At 48.8% G+C, this 23,184-nt stretch overlaps 1 protein-coding gene across 4 annotated transcripts; it reads right to left on the reverse strand.

Moving 5' to 3' along the window:
• Window positions 1-4,364: 4,364 nt before the first annotated feature.
• Window positions 4,365-21,853, reverse strand: METTL22 (methyltransferase like 22). 4 transcript variants are annotated; one of them, XM_036020946.1, is made up of 11 exons: window positions 21,770-21,853; window positions 21,072-21,238; window positions 19,247-19,627; window positions 14,483-14,523; window positions 14,250-14,394; window positions 11,442-11,513; window positions 9,808-9,861; window positions 8,728-8,808; window positions 8,375-8,477; window positions 6,159-6,327; window positions 4,365-4,475 (listed from the first exon to the last, which is right to left on the reverse strand). In XM_036020946.1, the coding sequence occupies exons 2-11, from the start codon at window positions 21,175-21,177 to the stop codon at window positions 4,440-4,442; spliced, it is 1,188 nt and encodes a 395-aa protein (XP_035876839.1). In that variant the 5' UTR covers window positions 21,178-21,238; window positions 21,770-21,853; the 3' UTR covers window positions 4,365-4,439. The 4 variants fall into 4 exon arrangements, with proteins under 4 accessions (XP_035876839.1, XP_035876840.1, XP_028383538.1 ...); XM_036020947.1 differs by having other exon boundaries at window positions 21,787-21,808; XM_028527737.2 differs by lacking the exon at window positions 21,770-21,853 and adding an exon at window positions 21,582-21,727.
• Window positions 21,854-23,184: the final 1,331 nt, after the last annotated feature.

A 23,184-nucleotide genomic window follows, 5' to 3' on the forward strand; every position in this document is an offset into this window, starting at 1 on the left:
ATCTCTTAGTCAGCTTCTCCCTGCCCAGATATTAGGTTTAGGAGCTGGTGCTGATGTGCTGTGATCCTGTCTGTATCCAAGTCCCTGTGCCACTCTTACCACTCAGTGGCTTGAGCCTTGGAATTAATAGGGAAGCAGGTTTAGTTCACTCAGGTCTCATTAATTAAGGCTTTACTACATAGGGCAACTCAAAAATAAAGTTAGGTTTTAACCATTTTAAGTCTTCCACTTAAAATCACCATGTCCTACCCATGGGAAACCAGCCTGAGATCCACTTTGACTGGGCATCTGTCTATCACTAGAGATAGATGTTTCTATTAGTTTATTTGTACACTGTGTTTGAGCTAGCTTTATTTCCAGTAACCTTCAATCACTGATGGCGCTATTATTTCTTCCTTACTTCCCTACCCTTTCCATTCATCCCATCGATGTTTAGCTATCAACACAGAAATCTTATTCACTGAATGCAGATGGTCTGACAGGGAGGAGTGCCCTTGTGAGAACAGACAGCAGGGCTGTCCCCAGGAGTGCAGGCATTTCTTGTCACCCAGACCTATGGTCCAGTGCTGGCCCTGCCCACTAACTTTTGGTGTAGCATGGTTCTTTGTGGCTTTAGCAAGGTTAAAATTCATAAAATCATCAGGTTGATTTCTCAGAGTGTTGGTAGAGAGACCATAATATCACTTAATAGTTACAGATCTGAAAATCACCAGTTGGCCACCCGTTGTTGCTGGGCGCAATCACTAACCAATGCTGAAAAGAAGCAAACTCTGTGGACACTCCATTTGGGGCACTGTGCTGAGTTGCTGTATGAGAAACCACATAACCCGGTTCAAGCTGGGATCCAGGGTTGAAACCCCTGTCTGCAGCCAATGTTGGAGGTGTTACTGTTTGCTTGGCACAGAAGTGGGTTTGAACTGGCATCACTCCAGAGATGCAGTAGGTATCAATCTAATACCACACTCACCTGGCTTTCTAGAAGGATGTAAGACAGGAAATACCACACATGCTGTGGCACCACCCCATTGGGAGGACGAGCACCCTGCACACAGCTGCTCTGCCCCTGAATCCACTGGGGACACGTTTGGTTGCTGCGGCAGAGGGCTAAGGTATGGGTGGGTCAGTTTGATGCACAGGTGGGATAAGCTGGGTCTCCTACCAATATTTTACATCAGAGCCATGTAGGGCCAGGGTCTGCCACCATCTCATGGCTCTGGGCCAAGGTCAGCCCACACACAAGGGGCTCACTACAGATGGGGCAGACACAGCAGCCCACTTCTATCTTCAGTCTGTATGAAGAACTTGGACTCACAGGTTGAGCCCAGGCAGCCCATTCCCCCTCCAAGCAGCCCTCGGGGAGTCTTGTTGGTTATGGGGTCAGCGATGCAGAGGATGCCTTGCCTTTTCTTCTGAGGGGCTCCCAGATCCCCCAAAATAACCCTGGGGTATAACACAGAGCTTGGAATTTAAGGCAGGCTGTTTAACATGATTTTCCCATTTGCTCTTCACCCAACTATTGCCACAGGATAGGGCACAAAGGGACTCCATTTTATTTATATAGGTAGGCGGCATTTGCTCAGAATGATTTCTCTAACAAGTGACAATCAAGCCTGAGGAATCATGCAGGCCAGTCTACAAGTTGAAAATGCTCCCAAACCAAAAAAGTCTATTAGGACACTATCGGCAATCTACTGAAAATATCCAATCTTACATGCATCTTACATGAATTAGCTAGTATAATCTTCACAATAACTCTGTAAAGAGCAGTCTCACCATTTCACAGATGAGGAAGCTGAGGCTCAGAGAGGCTGGGTCATGTGTCCAAAGTCATCTGGCTGGTCTGTGGTAGAGTCAGAATTTGAACTCAGGTCTGCCCAACCCAAGTTTATGCTCTTAACAGTGTGGGTGCTGGGCCAGCAGCACCAGTGTCACCTGGGAACTTGTTAAGTTGTAGCGTTGTGCTCATGCCAGGACTGAGTCAGAATGTCCAATTTGGTGAGACCCCTGGTGACTTGCATGCACTGTCATTTGAGAAGGGCTGGGGGCATCACTATTTGTTGGGTTTACTGCACCTTTCCTGTGCAGGCTTGAACAACCAAGGCCCACCGTGGGCCATATATTTTTCTGAAAATGTTCAAAAGCGTCAGAAAAAAGAATTCAGTCCAATGGCTTGGGTTAATTCCCGAGAAGAACATCTCACTCACTGGTTTGATGATTTTGAGATATCGCAGCTAAACAAGCACTTACAGAGGCTCAAGCAAAGCCATAGAACAGTGAGAAGGGCGCATCTCCACTCAGAGAAGAATCTGACAATGCTGTGAATTACAGTGGGTCAAGATTATTTCCAGTCTCCACTTAGAGGAAGCTTTTAGGCCAAGTGGCTTAGATATAAGAGCATTCACCTTAATGCCCCAGGTGAAGGGCATGACAACTCTGTTGCTGGATGCTAATTACATTTATGGGCTTGTCCCCAGGAGTGTTAGGAAAATGTCACTGTTAGTGCTGACTATTGGCAGTGGTTGGCTCTGTTTAGTGGGGTTCTCTTTTGAAGACTCATTATTAATATATTCTGTCATGTTCTATGACTGTCCATCATGGCAAGTCTATCAGGGATGGTTTTTGTGCAGGAACCCTGGACAATGGGAATGGCTCAAAGGCTATACTTCTGAAACCACTGTGCATACAAGCCTCCTGGGGTCCTGTCCAAACACAGATTCAACTCAGGTCTGGGCGGGGCTGCTGCTGCCCTAACAAGCTCCCATGTGATGCCACTGCCACTGCTGCTGGTGAGAATGTGATGGGAAGAGCATGGGTGTCGGGATCAGATGGCTGCGGGCTCTGAGCTTGACTCTGCCACTTGGCAGCTGTGTGATGTTGAGCAAGTTGCTTAACCTCTCTGAACTTCAGATTTCTCATCATGGGGATCACTTCTGCTTTTTAGGGCCTTTATGAAATTTAGGGCTAATGTGTGTAGATTTTCTTTCCAGTCCCAGAGGAAAGGGGTGAGATTCATTCTCCTGTATCGCCTTCACTGCAGGTTCACCTGAGATCCATTTTTCTTTTCTAAAGTAGCTAATTTTCTTAGTCTAGGTTTCTTAGCCTCAGCACTATTAACACTTGGGGCTGGATCACCCTTAGTTGTGCAGGGAGCTATCCTGTGCACTGTAGGATGTTTAGCAGCACCCCTGGTCACTAGCACCACCTCTGACCTATTAGCCAAAAATATTTGCAAACATGGCCAAATGCCCCTGGAGCCTGAAACTGGGAAACACTGTTCTAGCAGTAATTCATATTAGTGTTTCATTCAACATGTACCGAATACCTAGTCTGGGCCAGATCATATGCCAGAAATATATTGCTATTAAGACAAACAAGGGCTTTGACCTCATGGAGACTTTAATCCTCTTGGAGTCTCAGTCTTCTCAACTGTTAAATGGGTATAGCCAGGCTGCTGACCTAGAGTTGCTAGGGAGATGAAATAAGACTTGCAAATGCCCGGCCCTAGGGTCCAGGTAAGTCAGTGGCAGCAGGTATGATGAGTCCCGTAAACAAATGTGGGTGCTTGGGGAGGGGTGAGTGTAGGCAGGGACAGCTGGAGCTGGAGGGGTGGAGAGAAGCCAGGAGGTCTGGGCTATGCCAGGCAGGCGGGGAGAGGCCATGCTGGGCCCCGGAGGAAAGTGCACAGGAGAAGCAAGCCAGGGGAAAGGTACTGCAGGGAGAGCCAAGGGCAGTGGGAAGACGGGATCCAAACAGGAAAGGAGAGAAGGAGGGAGAGACAGGGGGGGAGAGCCACAGAGTGACAGAGAGCAATGGAAATGGGAGAGGCACAAACAGAAAAAAAGACAAGACAGACAGACATACATTTACACATTTTGGTTACAAAGGGTTAAAACAGAAAACAAAGGCCACCTGCCAAGAGTACAGTGCCACCTAGCTCCTGCCTCCTCCCCCCCCAGAGCCCTCCGCAGAGGGACAGACACCAGCACTGCAGCCGTGATGGAAATGAGGCTTCAGCGTCTCAATTTTCATGGTGTTATTACAATAATTGTGGTGACAATCTTTGTAAGAAGCTAGCAGAGGGGACCACTAAAGGCTACTGGCACAGCCCTGGGTCCCCTGATCCAAGCAAAGTGCAAAGGGAATCAAGCTGAGAACACTTGCCCAACCTGACTGAGCAGCTCTCGGACACATCCTGCAACACACTCCGAGTCAGCAGCACCAAAACACAACCAAATGGACTTCCAGCCCAGAGCACTAATGTTCTCTGGCTGCTACTGAGAGGCAGCAACTGACTCCAAAAAACTGTCTTGGATCATAAAAGGTCATGTTTGCTACACTTAAAAAATGATAACATCTCAAGCACGTCACACTGTGAGCCTTTGATTTTATTAGAACCTATCAGAAGAACAGCCGAGGAGCCGTGCCTGCAGATATGATGGTCACGTTACTGGTTCCACAAAAATCTTCCACAGCTCCTGCAGCAAACAGAGAAAGGAGAGATGCCCCAGATGCACAAAGGAGGCATCACAATTTCATAAAGGGATGTAATCAGCAAAGAACAAACACGTGAGCCAAGGGCAGCATGCAAACTACTGCAGGAGTGGGCACTCCGGCTGTTCTTTCTGCTTCACTGTGGAAGGGAAGCTGGATGGGTAAGGCCCAGCATGCATCCAGGAGGCATCAGGATGCCACAAGATCAAAATGGACCAGAGAATGGCAGCAAGTCGCCACAATTTCTCCATTTAGGGAGGTCTTGAGTGCCATGTACCACAGCTGCCGACTTTAGAAGCAGTTTATTTTCTTGGCCACAGGTGAGGAGGTACAACCACATGCTAGATTATCGGTGGAAGCTTCACATCCTCTGTTAGCTGTCTACTGGGAGGCTGACAAGCAGCAAGGTACTGGGCAGGGAGGCTGCCCAGAGGCAGCACAGCAATAAAGGGAAGCAGGAAGTTGGACAGGGAAGAAGACTGATAGGATTCATTTGAAATAAGGTGCTGGAGAAAAGCCCTATGAATCGTCTGGACCCCCAGAAAGATGAACAAGTGGATCCTCGAGCAAATCAGGGCTTTCACATCGCTGGAGGCAAAAATGACACAACTGAGCTGTCCTACTTTGGGCACATCTTGATGGGTGGGGCTCTTTGGAAAAGACAGTAATTCTGGGAAAAACAGAAGGCAGCAGGAAGAGAAGGGACAAAGATGTGATGGACTGACTCCATAAAAGAAGCCACAGGCATGAGGAGGGCTGAGCAGTGCCCTCGAGGACAGGACACCGTGGACCTCACGCATTCACAGGGTCACTGGGAGTCAGAGCTGACTCAACAGCATGTGAACACACACACCTCCTTGCAGCGGCAACCACACAAGTGCCGTGCTGTGCTTGCTTTGGGAGCAGGAGTGTGAGAGAGAGGACCCTGTGTAGCCTCCTCCTCCCCTTTCCTCCTTAGAGCCAAGCCTACGTCTCCACAGATCCAGAGAAAGGGAGGCCATAGCCAAAAAGGTAAAAAGTATAAAAGATACAAATTCTGGGGCTTTGGACTTCTATGAATCAAGCTCCTGGTAATGTTACAGAATTTTCAAGGGTAATTTTGACTTTTCAAATTTTCTCAAATTTTCCTCAAGGGCTGGGTTTAAAATAGCACTTGGAAGTCATGTGGCTCTGCTGTGCCCTGGCTGAGTGACCTGCTGTGGTAGTAACTGAGACAGTGATGAAAAGGGCCCAGCATGATACCTGGCACAGGTATTGTTATTAGGATAACGTAAGAGGCGGCATATGGTGGGATCCCATTGTGCATGGTCAGGAGAGTCATTGGTGCCTAGTCTGAAAGGCCAGCACCTTTCCTCTGTGAAGATGTGACCATCAGCACCAGAAGTCCCTGCATCAAGATCTTCAACCCAACCAAGTGCCTCTCACTGACTTCCTGCTCTCCAAACCACCTTCCGCCCTCGGGCTTGCTTCCTCTGGTGTCTCAACTGCCCACAGGGAAAGAACGTGCTACAAAGTTGATAATTCACCTGGCAAGCCCACCCCTGGGCATGGTGACTATTAAAGCAGGGTGAGATCCCACCATAGGCTTCACTAAGGAGAGCATTTTGCCCAACTCAACAGCGTCATGCCAGGGCAGCAGTGGCCCTGAGGCAGGCGGTGGCACCTACCAGCTGCCGGATGCGCTCATACACGAGGTACTGTGGGAAGGAGGCTTCCACTGGCTCCACCGTAAAGCGCAGCTGGCCATCCCTGTGCTTCTCCAGTTGGTGCAGGGAGGAGTAGAAGTGGTCATAGGCTTCACATGTGACATCCAGGTGACTCAGAGTGAAGTTCAGCCTGCAAACAAGTGGCCAGCATTCTGCCCATCACCACTGGGAAGGTCTGATTGTTCTCTCACAACCCGCCTTCCTGCTGCCTCTGATCTCACACATGCTACGGAGTTTTCACTGGGTGCTTACTGTGTGCTGAGCCTCTATGCGCACTGCCTCCCCGAATCTGTAGGACAGCCTGGAAGGGGGACATGGCTACCACCTCCATTTCACAGATGTGGAAACTGAGCCTCGGAGAGGTGAAGTCATGTGCCCCAGGCAACACCACTGCCCTAAGGAGCTACCACTGGTGCAAGAAGTGGACACAGACCAACAACTGAGGCTGGGCTCCGTGTGCGTGTCTGCTCACTCCCTCGCTGGCACCCAGCACAGGTCTGGGCATGGCTTGTTCATGACTCTTTGTATGATGAATGGCTAGAGGGCAGTGGCAGAGGGAGGTGCAGAGGCCTGTGAGAACCTGTGTGGGCGGAGAGAATGCTGTTGGGAAGCTGGTGGGGTTCGGGAGGTTTCGGAGGGCGACTTCAAAACTGAGTCCTCACAGAGCATCTCCAGTGGGGACACTCACACTTTTCCACACCTTGGTGGGTGACCCGAGTAATGTGAAATTTGAGCTTTTTGCCTCTCCCCTTTCTTTCCAAAATCTTTTATTATGAAAAATATCAGATATAAAAAGAATGAGAATAGTATAATGAACTGCCAAGCTTCAGACACTGTCAACTCACAGCCACTGTCATCTCTGCCCCCTTCCACCACTAGATTAAAAAGCAAATGCCAGACATCACAGTTATTTCTTCTGTACGTACGTCTGTATTTGAAGGCTCTTTTTGCCTAAAACATAACCAATGATTACCACTAAATATCTCGTCAGTATGCAACTTTCCCTGACTGTCCCAATGTTTTCCTTCCTGGTCTATAAAACTAGAAGTCAGGTGAGGTTCACGTGTTGCCAATGGTCATGTGGGCTTTCCAGGGGGTCTTAGGGCAGGGGTGTCCAACTCTTTTTCACTAGGGGCCACATCAGCCTCGCAGTTGCCTTCAAAGGGCCAAATGTAATTTTAGGACTGTACAAATGTAACTACTCCTTAACTAGGGGCAAAGAACTTGGCGCTGCTGCTGGGTAGAAACAAGGTGCCAGGCCAGATAAAACAAGGTGGAGGGCTGGATTTGGCCCATGGGCCTTGTGTTTGCTTCCTGTGTCTTAGACATTATCGGTATAAATAATAAGTGGGTGGCTTTGTGCAGAGCTGTGATCACTTCCACAAGCTGAATTTATAGATGCTGAGTTGCTGGGTCAATAATTTTGTTCAGCCCTTGCTGGCGTAACTCAGTGGATTGAGCTTGGGCTTCGAACCAAAGTGTTGCAGGTTCGATTCCCAGTCAGGGTACATGCCTGGGTTGCAGGCCACGGCCCCCAGCAACCGCACATTGATGTTTCTCTCTCTCTCTTTTTCTCCTTCCCTTCCCTCTCTAAAAATAAATAAATAAAATCTTTAAAAAATTCTTAAAAAATAATTATGTTCAGTTTTACGGTTTTTGATACATATTCCAAATTGCCTTCAGAAAAGCTAGAGAAAGTTGTGCACAGAGTATCTAGCACTGCATCTATTACAAGAGGAACACTCCATCAGTAGGAGCCCGAATGTCTTAGGATATTCAAGTAGAAATGTCCTGGAGGGGCTGTGTTTGCAGCAGGGAGACCTGGGGGAGACCCAAGGAGACAGAGGGCATCTCAGAGGAAATGTTCAGAAAGAGGAGGGGCCCTTGACAGAGTGTGGCGCCCAGTGGTTCTGCTCTGGTGCGGGGCCTGCACACAAGTCCTCGACTACTCACTGACTAGCTGTGGGCCAGAAGGTCCCCTCATGTCCCTTGGACTTCTCGGGAATGGCAGTGCCCACACGGCAGGGGTGGGGGTGGGGGTTGGTATGTGGGTTAAATTGAATGTAAAGGACCTATAACAGGTGTCCTGAGGGACTGAGTGACACTGCCCCGACACGTGCAGAAGGTGAGAGCCTGGCTCTCGGGAACGCTGGCCTGGCCCCCGGCACGGAGCTCACCTCTTCTCCACCGAGAGAATGGCTGTGCAGGCGTTTTTCATCTTGTGAGCGAGCCGGAAGAGTGTTTCAAACAGAGCATCAGTTAAGTCATCGTCATAAAACACTGCGGGGAAGAGAAAGGGCACAAAGGGAAAACATATAGACAGCAGAGACATCTACTCCTCAGAGGCCCCCACGGGCACTGTGGACCGAACTCTTACAAACACGGCAGCAGCAGCCCTCAGAACTGCAGGTAGATGCGCAGGGCATCTGGCAAAGATGCCTCTAACGTGCAGAGAACTCTGCAGCGGTGGGGACACTGTACTTGGCTACACATGGTGATGACACCAGCTGAGAGGGGACGGTGTTCTTACCTTCGGCAGCGAGCATTATGGTGGTGTGGTTGTACAGGTCGGAGATGTCCTCTTCTGACCAGCTGAAGGGGACTTCAGGATCTGCGAAGAAGGAAAAAAGGATGTTCTGTGCTCCCTCCTTTTTCTGTGGGCCACCAGTTCTCACTGGGAGACTGACTGAAAGGGGCCTCAGGAGAAGAAATGGGGTTGGGCTGCTCGGTGTGGTGGGCACGGCCAGGCAGCCCCAAACCCCAGGGCCCAGCTTCAGGGACAGGACCGCCCCTGCAGAGACCTACAGTGAAAGAGGTACCCTTTCTGCTAGAGGGCGGCCACAGTCAGTGAGGGGCAGGCAGATTTTGGTCTCACCCTTTGTCTTTCTAGTAGCCTGTGTGGAACATGATCTGTACCTGTGTCCATGGCTCCTGACCCCTGACCAATCTGGGTTTTAGGCTCCATACTAGAATGGTTTCCTCAGAGGATGGCTGGGGAGCTGACAGGACCTAAGATATGCTACATGGTTGGTAAGTGACAGGAATTCAACAAACAATGATCTTCCCCATCTGATGTCTTACATGTTTAAGAAGTTTTCATGCAAAGAAAGAGCAAGCGTACAGGTGTGAAACAGTTTGTATAAGGAATTTAGAAAACCCTCACCCAGGGCCCTAGAGCCATGTGGCTAGCTCCCTGCTGTGGGCAGAGGGCAGGACATCAAGTGCGGGTGGTTGCCCGGCACCACTGTTTGCAGAGAAGTGGTCCAAGCCCTGGTGTCTGAGACTTGAGTTCACACCCTGACCCTGCCAAGTACCAGCTGTGTAGCCCTGGGCAGGCATTTACCCCGAGCATCAATGTTCACTCATTATTCAAGGATTATCGTAGCTACTGTATAGTGACACTGTGAGGTCTGAATAGCATGAATGCAAGTGTCCAGCATGCAGTAGGTGCCCAAGAATGACACCTGTCACTTTCGGCTGATGGAGAGAAATTACAGTGAGTTGTAGCAGCAGCTGGGACTCTGCTGTCAGTCAAGGCCACAGGGCCAATGGCCTTGAGATATTACCAGGAACCACTGAATCAAAAGGGATGTGAGAGGAAGACACGTACCTGTGCAGAGGTTGTCTTTCAGCCAGTCCAGTTCTCTGACCTTAACTACATTGCCTGTAAAATATAAACAAACAACTTCCCAAACTCTACGAACAATCAGGAAAAAAGAGAAACTTCACACTGTAGACCGAAATCCATCCGTCCGTCCATCATCCATCCTCTCACCCTCCTGCTATCTTCCCTCACTCCTTCCCACCCATCCATCTTCCCATTCTTCCCACTCATCTGTATGTATCCTCTCTGTCTTCTACCCAACCAACTGTCCATCCATCCAGCATTTTTTGAGTGCTAAGTATTAGGTCCTATGTCAGACACAAGGAATACAAAGATTTATGAGACATGTACCCATCCTTGGGGTCCACAGCTGAGAGACTGGCAAGTAAGCAGACACAGACAAGGCAGTCTGGTCATGGCAATGTTAAAGGGATGTGTCAGGTGCATGGGGGAGAGAGGAGTTCATGTCAGATTGGGGGGGGGTTGTCAGGAAAGGCTCAGAGAAGGCAATTCACACCTGCTTCTTCCTTCCTGAGTCCTACATACACACTGGGCATTCAACAAACAGCCCAGTGGTTGGGCTCGCAGACAGGGCCCCTGCCCTCACTGAGCATGTGGTCTAACAGGATGGCAGACACCAATCAACCAGTCACATAAACAAATTTCAAATGCAATGGTTCAAGGTGTCATGAGGGTCTGTTACAGGGCTGTGACCACATGTAGAGTTCTGGAGACCTAAGCATAATCAGGAACCAACAGGACGAAGAGGGAGATAAGACCATTCCAGGCAGAGGGAACAGCAACTGCACAGGACCCAAGGGAAGGGGAACCTCCAACAAGGCCATGATGGCTGGAGTGGAGGAACCACTTGTGTGAGGGGCTACAGACAGGCAGAGCCAGACCCTGCAGGATCTCAGACAAACAAAGGAATTCAGTCTGTGCTCAGAGAACAATGGGAAATCTCTCTAAGTCTGGTAGCTGGAATGACCTGATTTGAATCTGGAAAAGTGCCCCAGGTTGCTCAGAGGTAGAAGGTCTTAACAAGCAGTCTGGTGAGGAGCTGGCTGCCGGCATATAGCACATAAGCATATTTCTACAGGTGGTGCAGAACCTGAAGATCGAGAGGTTGGTAGGGCAGGGGAGACATTCCAGACAGAGGGAAGAGCTTGTGAAATGAGTCCTAGGTTCACTGGATGCAGAGCTGGAGCAGGACTGTTAGGAGAGGAAGCAGGAAAAGCAAGCAGGGGCTGGACTAGGAGGTTTGAGAGACAGAGGGAGAGCTCGGACTTCACCCCTTGAAGGGGTCAGGCTTGCATCTAGAGAGGTCACCCTGGCTGCTACGTGGAGGGCAGTGTGGTCAGACAGGGAGCTGGGTGATTGGGTAGGGGATCACTGCGATGTCCAGGAGGGAGAGGGCTGAAGCAGGATGTGGCAGTGGGTGTGGGAAGGGGAGATGATGCCAGGAGAGAATTGTGTAGGATCTGAAGCTCCGAGAAGCTAAGACTATGTCTGCTCCTTGCATTCATCTTGGTGTAGAGGGAAGCAGGAGGAACACCATCTCTCAGGGTCACAATCCTGGCTATTTGTCCCACTTGCCAAAAGACACCTCCCTCCCAAGTGGAAGACCTGCTGGGCCTCACCTCCAGAGGCAGCCAGGTGGCTGTTGAAGGCAACATTTCGCTGGCACATGGCTAAGAGATCTGCACCGACATCTGGAATGACAGAAGGGCGTGACATAAAGCATCAGCCATTACGACACTTTTATCTCTGAATTTTTGCCTGGAGAGAGCTGGTATCAATACCATGATGATGGAAATGTGCAAAAACATGTTCACCTGAAGGCTCTTTCTCATCAATTCCTCTTTAAATAAGAGATGATCATTCTAGTGGAGACACTGTGCATGCCAGAGGGAAGGGCAAGAGCTCCCCTTTTCTACATTTTGTGAGGTTATGAACCTGCATGGCACTTCTCCCAACCCACCCCAAGTGTTTCTAATGACCCCATGACCTGCTATCATGGTTCCCATCTCACAGAGGAAGAGACTCAAGGAAAGTCATGGAACTGCTAAGAGCGAGGGCTGGGATCTCAACTCAGGTTACCTCTGACTTCAAATCTAGGCCCACTCTTTGACACCACAGAAAACTGACCAGAGTTAGAAGGGTGTCTGGCTGTGATTACTGGATATGCAGAGCAGTTTCAAACAGGCTGGAGGCATGCTCTCCCGTGCATGATTCACTGTCACTGCAACTTCCCCCAGCCACCTGCTATTCTGACCTGGTGGGGAGTCCTATCATTTCAGCAGGACTGAGTTGCAGTGCAGTGAATCCTTGCTGTAGGGGGTGAGGGGAGATAGAAGGGAGAGTGCTTTTCCAAAAAATTAATTTTTAATTAAGAGAACGTATGTGTGGAAGGTACAGAAAAGTCTTGTTAATGACACCTGCCTGTCTACTGTGGCTGTGATGTCCCCATCCCACCCGCTGTCTCTATCCCAGGGACCATGCAGAGCCTGGTAAAGAGGGACAGTTCCCTGCTCACAAGGGGACACATCTGTCCCTTCTCCTGGGCCACTGGGTGAAGAGAATATTGATGGTGTGTGCCTGACAGCACATGACTGATTCAGAAGTTTTTAAGCCTCTATGATAGTTCTGTCAAAACAGATCTTGTGTGGGATTCTAACATATGAAACAGGTGAGAGTGGCAGGTCTGACTGAGTGGAGGTGGGAGCTGTGGAGCCCTGGGGCTGTTCCCCTACCCCTTATTGCATATGACCTTGGCCTGCCATTTGATCTTAGCCTCAGTCTATCCATTTGGACAAAGAGATGGTAACACATTCTCTGGCAACTGCCCAGGGTCACTGTGAAGTTACGAGCAGGTACTGATGTACATGAAAGGCTTTACTAACCATAACGTGCCATCCAAGTGCATGTTATCTTCTTTGTGTTGGTAAATTGCTCTCTGGGATAAGACAACTTGATTTTATCCTGCTATTTAGGCATTAGGCATAGAACACAGCTCTTTTGTGTTGCACTGCTGTTTGTCTCTGAGAAGGGCTCACTGGCAAGCTACATGAAATTGTCAAGGAGCATCAAACAGGGTGGTTGCCTGCAGGCTCCTAACAGTAGTTAACTCAGGATATCTGAAAAGTATGCCTGAAGCACAGGTGATCCCTGGCTTCCTCCTTCCTATCTCAGGATCAGGCCTGGAAAATGTGAACTAAGAATCAACGAAATGCAAACCCCCTCAGAAGACACCATTTTTGACTAGTACATATTAAAGATGTAAACATAATACTAATACTTCCCTGATGAGATAAACTGTCTCATAAACTGTTAGCACTCTTCCTATAAGAGCACGCTGGGAAGTTTGGAATTTAGGTGATGGTACCACGCTCATGTCAGTTTACTGGTTTTCATCAAGTATGGTTATGTAAGATGTTTCTATTGAAGGCAGCTGGGGAAGGGTACATTGTATTTTCTGCACTCTTTCAGCATCTTCTGGTGAGTCTAATGTTACTTCAAAATTAAAAATTAAAAAGGAAATCAGTTGGCAATATGGATCAAAAACTTAAGAAAGGTCGCACTCACTCCTAGGAACCTTGTCTAACAATGAACAAAGGTGCTCACTGCAGTGCAACTGACAAACGCCAATCAAACAAAAATACCCTGGGGACAGCCAAAATGCCCACCCAAAGAAAAATGGGAAAAAGAAAAGAAACATTACTTGGTTATTAAAATCCTATTCATAAATAATTTTCAATGACACAGGAAAATACTCTCAAAAATGTTTCTATTTTTGGAGGATACAGCACTGAATACACCCAGTCTGACAGCAGCTATTGTTTGGGAGTATGTGCACACTAAGGAAAAGAAAAAAGATTATGAAAGAAATATAGTCAAAATATGGATTCTAAAACATGCTCTCCAAGGACAACAACCTGATTTGTTTTATTCATTCCTGGATCTCCTGCATCTAGAACCATGGCCAGCACATAGTAGGTGCTCAATAAACTGCATATACTCGACTGAATTGGGGAATTGTAAAATTATGAGTTATTTCTATTTGCTGTTCTCCATAAGTTTTCCACTAAGAGTAAGCGAAGTTTCTATAATCTGGAAAAAACAACAAGCTTGTTTTTAAGCCTTACAAAAGGCACATTCCTTGTGTTTTTTGAGATGTTTGTTCTTTCGTGGGGGTGTGATCAGAGGTACCCCAGCAGAGCTGCTGGCACCAGAAGTGGGTGCTGTGACCGGCCACCAAGGACTGGGTGTTGTTGGGTCATTCTGACTTTGAGAAAACAGTGGAGAATGGAGGGTGGAGAAAACCATGGATCAGGATAGCAAAATCACTAGCAGCCAACGTCCCATTTCCATTTCAAACTCACTTTTTACAGTCAGTACATGCTTTGTGAAGAGATGACTTCCCCTGAGGCGGAGGTTGTGGGCATTACCTGTACAATACACGGTGTGTGCCACCGTGGCTGCGATGATGCTGGTGAACCCCGTGCCTGCCCCGAGCTCCAGCACAGTACGTCCCTGGAAAACGTCCCAGTGGAACAGGATGTAGTCAGCCAGGAACAGGGCACCACGCCATACCTGGGGGGAGACGGACAAAGAATGACAGGCAATGTGAGGCTCTCGGGAGACCCTTCAGGGTCACGGGAAGTGGATGAGACCTACCCACCTGCTTGCCAACATCATCCAGGGGCGTGGCCATGGTGTGTTCTAGACAGGATAGAAATCAAAAGAGAAAGGGCCACTGTGAAAATGGGGATGGACATAACATAGATGAGGAGCATGGCAAACTGCAGGCACGGTGGGATGGGCACTGGGGTCGAGTATCTAAGGAGCAGCAGAAACTCAGGCTGTGCTACCAGTTGGGAGGCGACATCTGAGCATCACGCACAGGCAGGCGCCAGGACTCGCTCTCAGATAGCTGGATCTCTCTGCCCCACAGTCTGAAGACCAGAGTCACAACAAGCCAACCTAATCAAACAGTGCATGCCCACATTCCTCTTTTTATGTTTAATAACTGCCTACTAAAATTGGCACATTTATGTTGTGATCAATGGTATGCTTATAACAAACACAACTCATCCCAAAATATTTCCTTACACTTTGAACCACAAGAGAAGTTAACAAAATAAGCTCTGAGTTGTGTATCCTTTTTTAGGTGAAAAGAAGTATACAAAAAGTATTCTGAAGCACAAAATATGTTTGGATAAAATCTGGTGGAGGCAGTTGGGAGAAGAGAATAGAAATGAGACCAAGGAGAAAAAGGAATGATGGAAAGCACTTTTGCTATTAAATAAGAACTGGCTCTTACATTTTTAAGTGAGATGGTGATGGCTATCAAACTTAAACACACAACACATGCATAGCAGGGTAGCTTCGCATGCTTACTGGACTTTCAAGAATCAACCACAAGCTCACAATGAACAGGAGGAGGGACTGAGGGACCTAGGAAGGGGAGGAGACAGCAAAGTTGGAAGTGGGTGATGCTCCCCTCCATGAGGGTCTGCCCTAGGAGGTGAGATGGGCAGTCTGCACGTCCCTTATTTGTTTTTGGTCCCCTTAAGCACTTAAGGTATGAGCACCTCTTGGTGGTAAGGGAGCTGCCATGTTTACAGATGAATGCTGTTTCTTCGACTGAGATCCAGGACTTAAGCTAACTGCTCAGTTGGGTGCTCACCTGCAGCAGCTGCTGTCTGTCCCCAGGCCAAGTGAGAAACTGGTTGCATGCAATCCTCCTGGGGACCCAGGCCCCTGCTCTGAGGGTTACTCCAGAACAAATCTGATGAGAGATTTCTGTCCTCCAAGCAGACTTAGAGTCTGATCCCTGCATAAAAGGTGCTTAATGCACTGCCCACAGCATCTTGGCTGGTTTTGACACTGTGGTTTGGAAGAAGCCACTTTTAGTAAAAACACGCTTTCAGGACTTCAGATTGCTAAAGCCCAACATGTACCCACTTGGTTTGAAACTAAAGCAAAATTTCCATCGAAATACCAGCACTGAGTCTCTCACAGGGCACTTACTGGATGGACACCTCCCTGAGCCAGGCCTGGGCTGTGGGGATTTTACTTTACCTGATCTTCACCACGGCCGTGGTGAAGATCAGTGGTAGTTATCACCACCTTGTTTCACAGATAAAGACACTGAGACTGGCTGAGGCTTGGCATTATGACTGTAAAAGTTACAGGGAAACTGCACCTTCTCCGAGCCAGACACTGTGCTAAATGCTTTGCCAGTAAGATTCCACTTAGCCTTCAAAACCACCCAATGAAACAGGCTGAGGTGCTGGCTTAAAGATGAGGAAACAAGGCTGGAGAAATGGAGCAGGCCACCCCAGGTCACAGAGCCGGCAAATGGAAGACACGGGAGTTCAAGTCAGATTGCCTGCTGTTCACCTTCCTCTCCCTCCAGAAGGGAGAGATGCTCCTTTTTCAGTGGGGAAGGACCTGACTGGGTGCCAGGGACACGGTTTAAAACACAGGGACTCACCTTGCAGGCTGAAGGCTTGTGTGTTGGGGTCAGGGACAAGTAAAGAGGCCTCTCGGGTCCTCGCTTTTACAGTCCTTCTCCAGACCGTCAGTGTCAGCTGCCCCGCCCCTGTCCCATCTGTCTTCTCCAGACCTGCAGCCCCTACACACTCCCTTCATGTGGCCTCCTGCTGTCTTCCTTTCTCTCCCTCAAGTCTGCCTGGCCCAGTGTCCTTGGTGTCCTCTGCTCCCCAACCCCAGGATCTCGGTCAAACATGGTCATTTTCTCCAAGGAGTTTTATGGACATTGTTTTGCCTTCTGGCTGTATTCAAGGGGTTGATTCCCTTTACAGGGACTGGGCTCAGACGGACCTGTGTGGGAACAGGTTTTGTCACATTCTAGCTGGGTGACCTGAGTTACTGAATTCCTCAGAGCCAGAGCCACAGTTTGTTTTTTTAACAAAATACCGAAATAACATCACCACCTCATCCATGAGCTTAATTGTCTCCCTAACCTGGGCTGGGGCAGGGGCAGCACTCCTGCTCCAGTGGAAAGTCACAGTTTATACTAAATAATTCTGGTAGCATTATAAGGACAGAAAAGCCCAGCCTGATGAACACAGCCATGAGAAACGCAAGGGTTAGCTAATGCAGTGAGACAAATTGTTTTAGAATCTGATCTGGATCCTGCCACTGTGAGGGTAGTCTCCAGACCTGCTGGAAACCAAACTTGCTTCCTCAGCCAGTCTCCCTTTTCCCTGCTCAAATCAGTTCCCAAGCATTAAGGCTCACAGTATCTCACATTTATTGAACACCTATTATGTGCCAGGCACTGAGATAAAAGCCTTATACATGCCATCTCTCTTACTTAGCTCCTCACAGCCAGAGCAGGTTTATATGCATTTTACAAAGAAATTGAACTCTGAGAGGTTGAAGGACTTGCCCAGTTCACACAGCCAGTGGAGAAGGCACTTGGCATCCAATAGCCTGAGTTTCAGCCCTTCCCCTTCAGAGTTCTCTTTGGGTCTCAGTTCCCATATCTATAAAATGAGGGAAACTGATCATAATTTACTTTGGACATTGGGTCTGTGGCTTCCTAGCAGGCCCATGAATACACTTTTTAGGTTTTTGATAATCCTTTGGAAAACAGATTCTCCTTCCCCAGGGAAGTTTTTTTTTCTTTTTTAAAATCAGTTTCTCAAATGAGCCCATAACCTGATAATGACTTTGTTCACGGCTCACAGAAAAATGATGGTCAGGAGAGTGACATCTGTTTAGCATGCACCCTGTGCCAGGCCCCATACTAGGCACTTTCTGGGCATTATTTAGTAAATTATCACCAAAAGCCAGGAAGGCCATTTCACAGGTGCAAAAACTGAGGTTCTGGGTGGGCAAGACACTTGCTCAAGGTCACCTGGCCTGTGAGGGGCAGAGGTCAGTTCAAAACCCAGCTCTGCAAGATACCGGAGTCTAAGACCCTGTCTCCTGTGTCACAGTGCTATGGCAGCAGGTGAAATAATTACGAGTTACATTTAAGCTCAAGAACTTGGATTACATTTCCACTCTCCACCCTCAGGGCAAGTAGGGACCGACTGACAGTGAGCTGAAAAAGAAAGTGAACTTTCAGGCACCAGGAGACAGGGACAGTGGCAGCTGGGAAGCAGGCCACACATCAGTCCTTTCCCGTGGGACTTTATTCTTAGCTTGCAGCATAGTAAATCCCCAGAACATTAATTACATGCACACCAGAGGCCAAAGACTCATGAAATAACCAGGTCTGCTCCTCCCCTCCTCGGGGAGGCCAAGTGAGGGCTGAGAGTGAAATGAGCCACCATTGACACCCCCACCCCTGCCCTGAGAACAGAAATTTGCAATGTTCTGATCACATGATGTGGGTAAAAATGTGGGCTGTGGTGTCAGACAGACCTGGGTGTGAGTCGTGGCTCGGATAAATTTCTTAGCATCTGAGCCTCTGTTCCCTCCTCTGGGAAATGGGAATACTCATCACGGGGAAGGCTGTGAGCATCAGAGATAATCCATGGAACAAGGTTCTGATGTGAATTCCGTGCCTGGTACTTGCTGGTACCAGCAGGACAAGGATACCACACGTCCCACTGGAGTGGTCTCGAACACAGCCTGCCTGGTGCCAGCAGGCCCTCAATAACTGCCCATTCAACAGATGGGCAGATGGAGATCAGAGCTGCTATTCTGTCTGTTTTTGAGAGTGCCTCAGTGGACTCCATGCCCCGAACCCAGGTCAGTGTACAAGTTCTCACTGAAGACTCAAACCAGAGCTCCTTTCCCCAAAATAAGCAGTGCTGGGGTGACAAGAGTCCTGGCTGTCGAGACAGATCACATGGATTCAGAACCTTCCTCACCGCCAAGTGCCATGGCCTTGGGTTTTTCACTTCCTCATCTGTACTCCCTGTCAGAGGGGGCTGTAAAGAATCTGTGAGATGATATAGGTAAAATACCAGAACACGACAGGTGGTATCACTCCTGGCATTTCTAGGGATCTGAAATTCTGGTGACACCAAACCCCTCTGCTCCACCCCTATGCCTGGGTGGTGGATACTCTTGACCCCACCTGCTGATGCCTTTCCTTCCCTTCTTTTCCTGCTTCTTTGTCACCTCTCCTTCCTCATCTGGCTCCTAGCTCCCAGTTTCTGGTCCATCTGACTGGCCCACAAGACTCCTCCAGATTAATTTGAGATCTACCACCCTGTCCCTCTGTCATACTCTAGCTCCAGAATCTCTCATGGGTCCCTATTGCCAGCCAGGCTGGCTGAGCGTTCCACACCCTTTATCCCTGACCCACACCACTAGCATGGCTTCCTGGAGGAGGTGATGACTACTGGCTGCAATACCCTGGCCCGGGCCTAAACACAGTGCCAATGCCTGAACACACTGTGACCTGAGCAACACAGCAGTGCTGTCTTAGTGGCAGACTAACAAGACCTATATTTACCTATTCTGATGATATCGTAGGTGCTGTTCTCCTGTGTGGCATCTCCCAGGATGTCATCTTCTCCCTGCGTTAGAATCACCGGATGTACCTTGTCTCTTGGACACCATGCTGGCTCAGAATCAGAGGCAGCTCGCGGTCTTCTCACAACGTCCAAATCCCCATCTTCATCCAGTTGAGCTCCTGCCCCTTCCTGGCCAGTGGCATCAGTGCTGGCCTGGAGGGGAAAACCCTCAGTGCTGCAGCTACCCCCAGGAGGGGACCCAGGGCTGCCTGTCCCAGCCAGAGTCTCCTCTGTGGGAACATCTCTGTAATTGCCACCCTCAGTCCCTGAGTCTATCTGGGAATCTTGGCTCCACACAAGCTTGAAATGGGACAGAAAAACTGCAAGACAAAACACAAAAGGAGAATATTTCCAGCTGTCTTTTTTTCTCTTCTCCTTTCAGAAAACTTGATTTCTGAAAATGAGTTTTAAAGGCAGATGGAGACATACTAATACCAGCAGGAGAGGCCGTTTGATTCAGCCATGACACCAGGGCCACCAAAGCAGCCACAACCACCAGAGATAGCAGCTTCCACTTGATGAGCATATACAGTGTAGGCACTCGGCCCACATTATCTCATTGAATCCTCACAGTTGCTATGAAGTCTCTACACTGAGGCTTAGAAGTTAAGTGAGCTGACAAAACTACACAACTTTGAAGGTGGCTGAGGCTGAGGTAAGACTCAAACCTAGTTTGCTCAGCTCCTAAGCTGATGCCCTTCTCACCACAATACTCTGCTTCTTAAGGTGTGCAGGACAGGACAAGGATACCAAGTATCCTTCGCCATCTGTTGGCCAGGAAAGTGTCAGTAAGAGTATGTGTGCCAGGAAAGGAGGGCTGGAGGTAGGGGGTACAAGGACTTGAGTGGACAGTCCTACGCTGGAGTCCTCCATTTTCCCAGGCTGTCTGACCCTGTGCAAGTCACTTATCTGTTCTTTTCTGAGCCTCAGCTTCTAGAATCTAGGAATCCAACTTGAGACATGAAGGAAAGGGAATTATTAGTCACATCAGAATGACAAGCTAATACATGGTGACTGTAGTTAGGGAGGGTGACCAGGGAGGGCCTGTCTGACATGACATCTCAGGAGCTAGGGCTATGAGGAAAGATATTCTGGTCAGTGAACAGCAAAAGCAGAGGCACTGAGGGATGAAGATGTGTGCAGTGTGTAGGGGGCAGAAAGGAGCAGAAAGTGGCCACAGAGAGGTAACGAAGAGGAAAATAACTGTGGACACACAGGCAAGGGCTGGTTTGAGCCGGGCCTTACAGGCCAAGCTGAGGTGCCTGATTTTATTACAAGAGCAAGGGGAAGCCACTGGAGGGTCTAAATCAGGGCAGTGATGTGATTTGATTTGATTTACACTTTCAGGAGATCCCCTTGGCTTCTGGGGATATGAGAGGGGGGAGAGTACAGGACAAAAGCCAGGGAGTCCTGGTGGGAAGTGCTGGAGGTAGCCAGCAAGGGATGAAGTGCGCTGGACTCGGGCAGTGGGGATGGAGGGATGTGGGCAGATGGGGCCCCAATGTCCTTTCTCCCTTTAGGACTTCAGGCTCCCTGAGGCAGAGCTCTACCCATTCACTTTTGCTTTTCTAGCATCAAGTCTTGGGCCTGCCAAAAAGTAGGGACTCGGTAAAGCAGTTTACTCAATGAAAGAAAGGCACTTAAGAAGTGATGTGACAGTAACAGTTAATCCAGTCTTCCCAGTCTTTCCCCACAAAATGAGTATAGGAAAACAAAATGGGATCCACAGGGTGCTGGGTCCCTCCACACACACCAGGACCTTACCAGGCTGCCCTGTGCTGTTCAGCCGCACCATGAGGTGTCTCTGGTTGGGGGTGTAGAGGTGGACGTCTGAGAGCACAGTGTCACTTTTGAAGGTGACCTCATCCATGGTTGGGGTGGGAGCCAGCTACCATGGCCCGGGTTCCAAATTAATCACAGAACAGCAACACCTGAGAGACGACAACAGGTCTTCAGGACAGCAAGGACCAAGGGAGGTAGTGTACAGTAAACACACCCCAGCCAGGTGGTAAATAGCTTTGTATCACCTGGGGCAAGTGCTTTCCTCCTCAATTCTTGTAATTCTTCCTAAAGGAGAACGTCTCTGAGCCTGGGCAAGGGAATAGAATCTAGCTAGAATTGTGCTATTTGTTTGTGCTGTGTTTATTTTCATGGTAGTCTCTTATTTATGGTATGAAGTTTTCCTTCCTTTTTAATATTCTCAAACTTTATAATGAAGATTTTCAAGGAGTCAGAAAAGTTGAAGGTAGAGCATATAAACAACCATATACTCACTGGTTAGATCGATTCAATGATGATCAACAGCTTGTCACTTGCACTCGCTCTGAGACTGTGAGGAGTTGGGCTTCAGGTCCGTGGCAGGCCTTCAAGACCGGGCTTGGTGCCGGGAGAATGCGCCCTCCGCCCCGCCCCTCCTCCAACGCTTGCTGTGTAACCCGTCCCGCTGCCTCCACGGAGCTTACCCACTACCGGCCGCAACCCGGAGTCCCACTCCACCTTGCCACAAGGGTCAGACAGCAGCCATGGAAGAAGGTCTGCGCAGGCGTAGCCCCGCCCTCTCTGCGTGCGTCTGACCGCCTGACCACGCCTACTTACTCCTACCGCGCTTTCCGGCCGGGACTGCAGCCCGCAGGTGCAGCCTAGCTCTGTGCTTGAAGGAGATGCAGTTCTTACTTGCCCGCGTTAGCTGGGGTGGCCTCCCTGGATGAGCCGGGTCTGAGTGTGGGAGGCCGTGAGATAACTCGTCCGACGTCACCCGACTGCTCAGTGTAGAGGCTTTGATTCCAATTTGGGTAAAAGGGCTTTAAAGCATGTGCCTTTAACCAGCTATTTATTATTGTAGTCATCCATTATTAATAATAGCTGGTAGTTATTTCATTCATTCATCTATTCATCACGTCCTCAGTCCTGGCGAATTAAGAATCTCAGTCTTAATTGGAGACTAATAGGAAATGAAATCCGATACAAATGTTTTACTTCAAGTGAAGTTCCAAGCACATAGGGCTACTGATGTAAAACGTATTTGTGAGCGCAAGTGCACACACACAGCACCTCAGCTGGCATTTTTTGGTCTTAATTATTTTTAAATGGATTTTTCTTTCCAGACAAAAGAGAGTCAACGTCAATTTCATGGTTACTGTCGAAAGTGTGGCAGGTTGGGGGTTGTTTGATAGGGGGACCATGCAACACATTTTTTTTTTAAGGAAACAGATTGTGTTTCCTGAACTGCCATTACACAGAGAGCCAGCTGGCCATCTTGACAATCTGTTGTAGTCCTGGTCCAGTTGTCCCCAGGGGAAGTCGCTGCTGGGAGGGCATGGAGGGAGGTGGCTTTATACATTCCTGAGTCACAGTTATTTACAAGCCACTCTGTTGGTCCCTCCACCAGTAAGTTCTTCCTTTATCCACTCAATCACTCCTGAGGTTCAGAGAGGTAAAGTGCCTCTTACTCAAAGTCACCGAGCCTTGAGCGGCAGAGCTGGGATACAGACTCAGGTCTCAGAAGCCTCCCAGTGAGTCTGTTGAATGGAGTCTTAGAGTGAAAGGCTTTTTTTAGCAGTGCAAGCAGTTGTCTTGCTCTGACAGTCTCCTCCAAGGCTTGGAGATGCAAGGGTTATGGTGTTAACACAATGCTGGCACGTACATTACCACGACCACCTGGGATAATGACATCATGTATGCAACTGAGGGAAGGTGGACAAACTGCTAGATGTGTGTCAAGAAGCCAGCTTGCAGGAAATTTGCTATCAGGTGATTACGATTAGCTTGGATAGTCAAAACAGCCTCTTTTGTAAAATGTTGTATGTTTACCAAAGGGTTGATGTGTTTTCCTAATCAGCCGTGGAAGATTTTTGTCCTGGAGAGAGAGCTCTTCCCC

The sequence above is a fragment of the Phyllostomus discolor genome, chromosome 3 (assembly GCF_004126475.2).
Source record: "Phyllostomus discolor isolate MPI-MPIP mPhyDis1 chromosome 3, mPhyDis1.pri.v3, whole genome shotgun sequence".
NCBI lineage: Eukaryota > Metazoa > Chordata > Mammalia > Chiroptera > Phyllostomidae > Phyllostomus > Phyllostomus discolor.

What these genes read in the sequence shown, in the direction of transcription:
- METTL22 (XM_036020946.1), bottom strand. Translation starts at nt 21,177, where the DNA reads ATGGATGAGGTCACCTTCAAAAGTGACACTGTGCTCTCAGACGTCCAC. An exon ending in TGGATGATGTTGGCAAGCAG is followed by an intron (nt 14,395 to 14,482) that starts GTGGGTAGGTCT and finishes GTCTCCCCCCAG; the next exon opens with GTATGGCGTGGTGCCCTGTT. An exon ending in ACACACCGTGTATTGTACAG is followed by an intron (nt 11,514 to 14,249) that starts GTAATGCCCACA and finishes CTGTCATTCCAG; the next exon opens with ATGTCGGTGCAGATCTCTTA.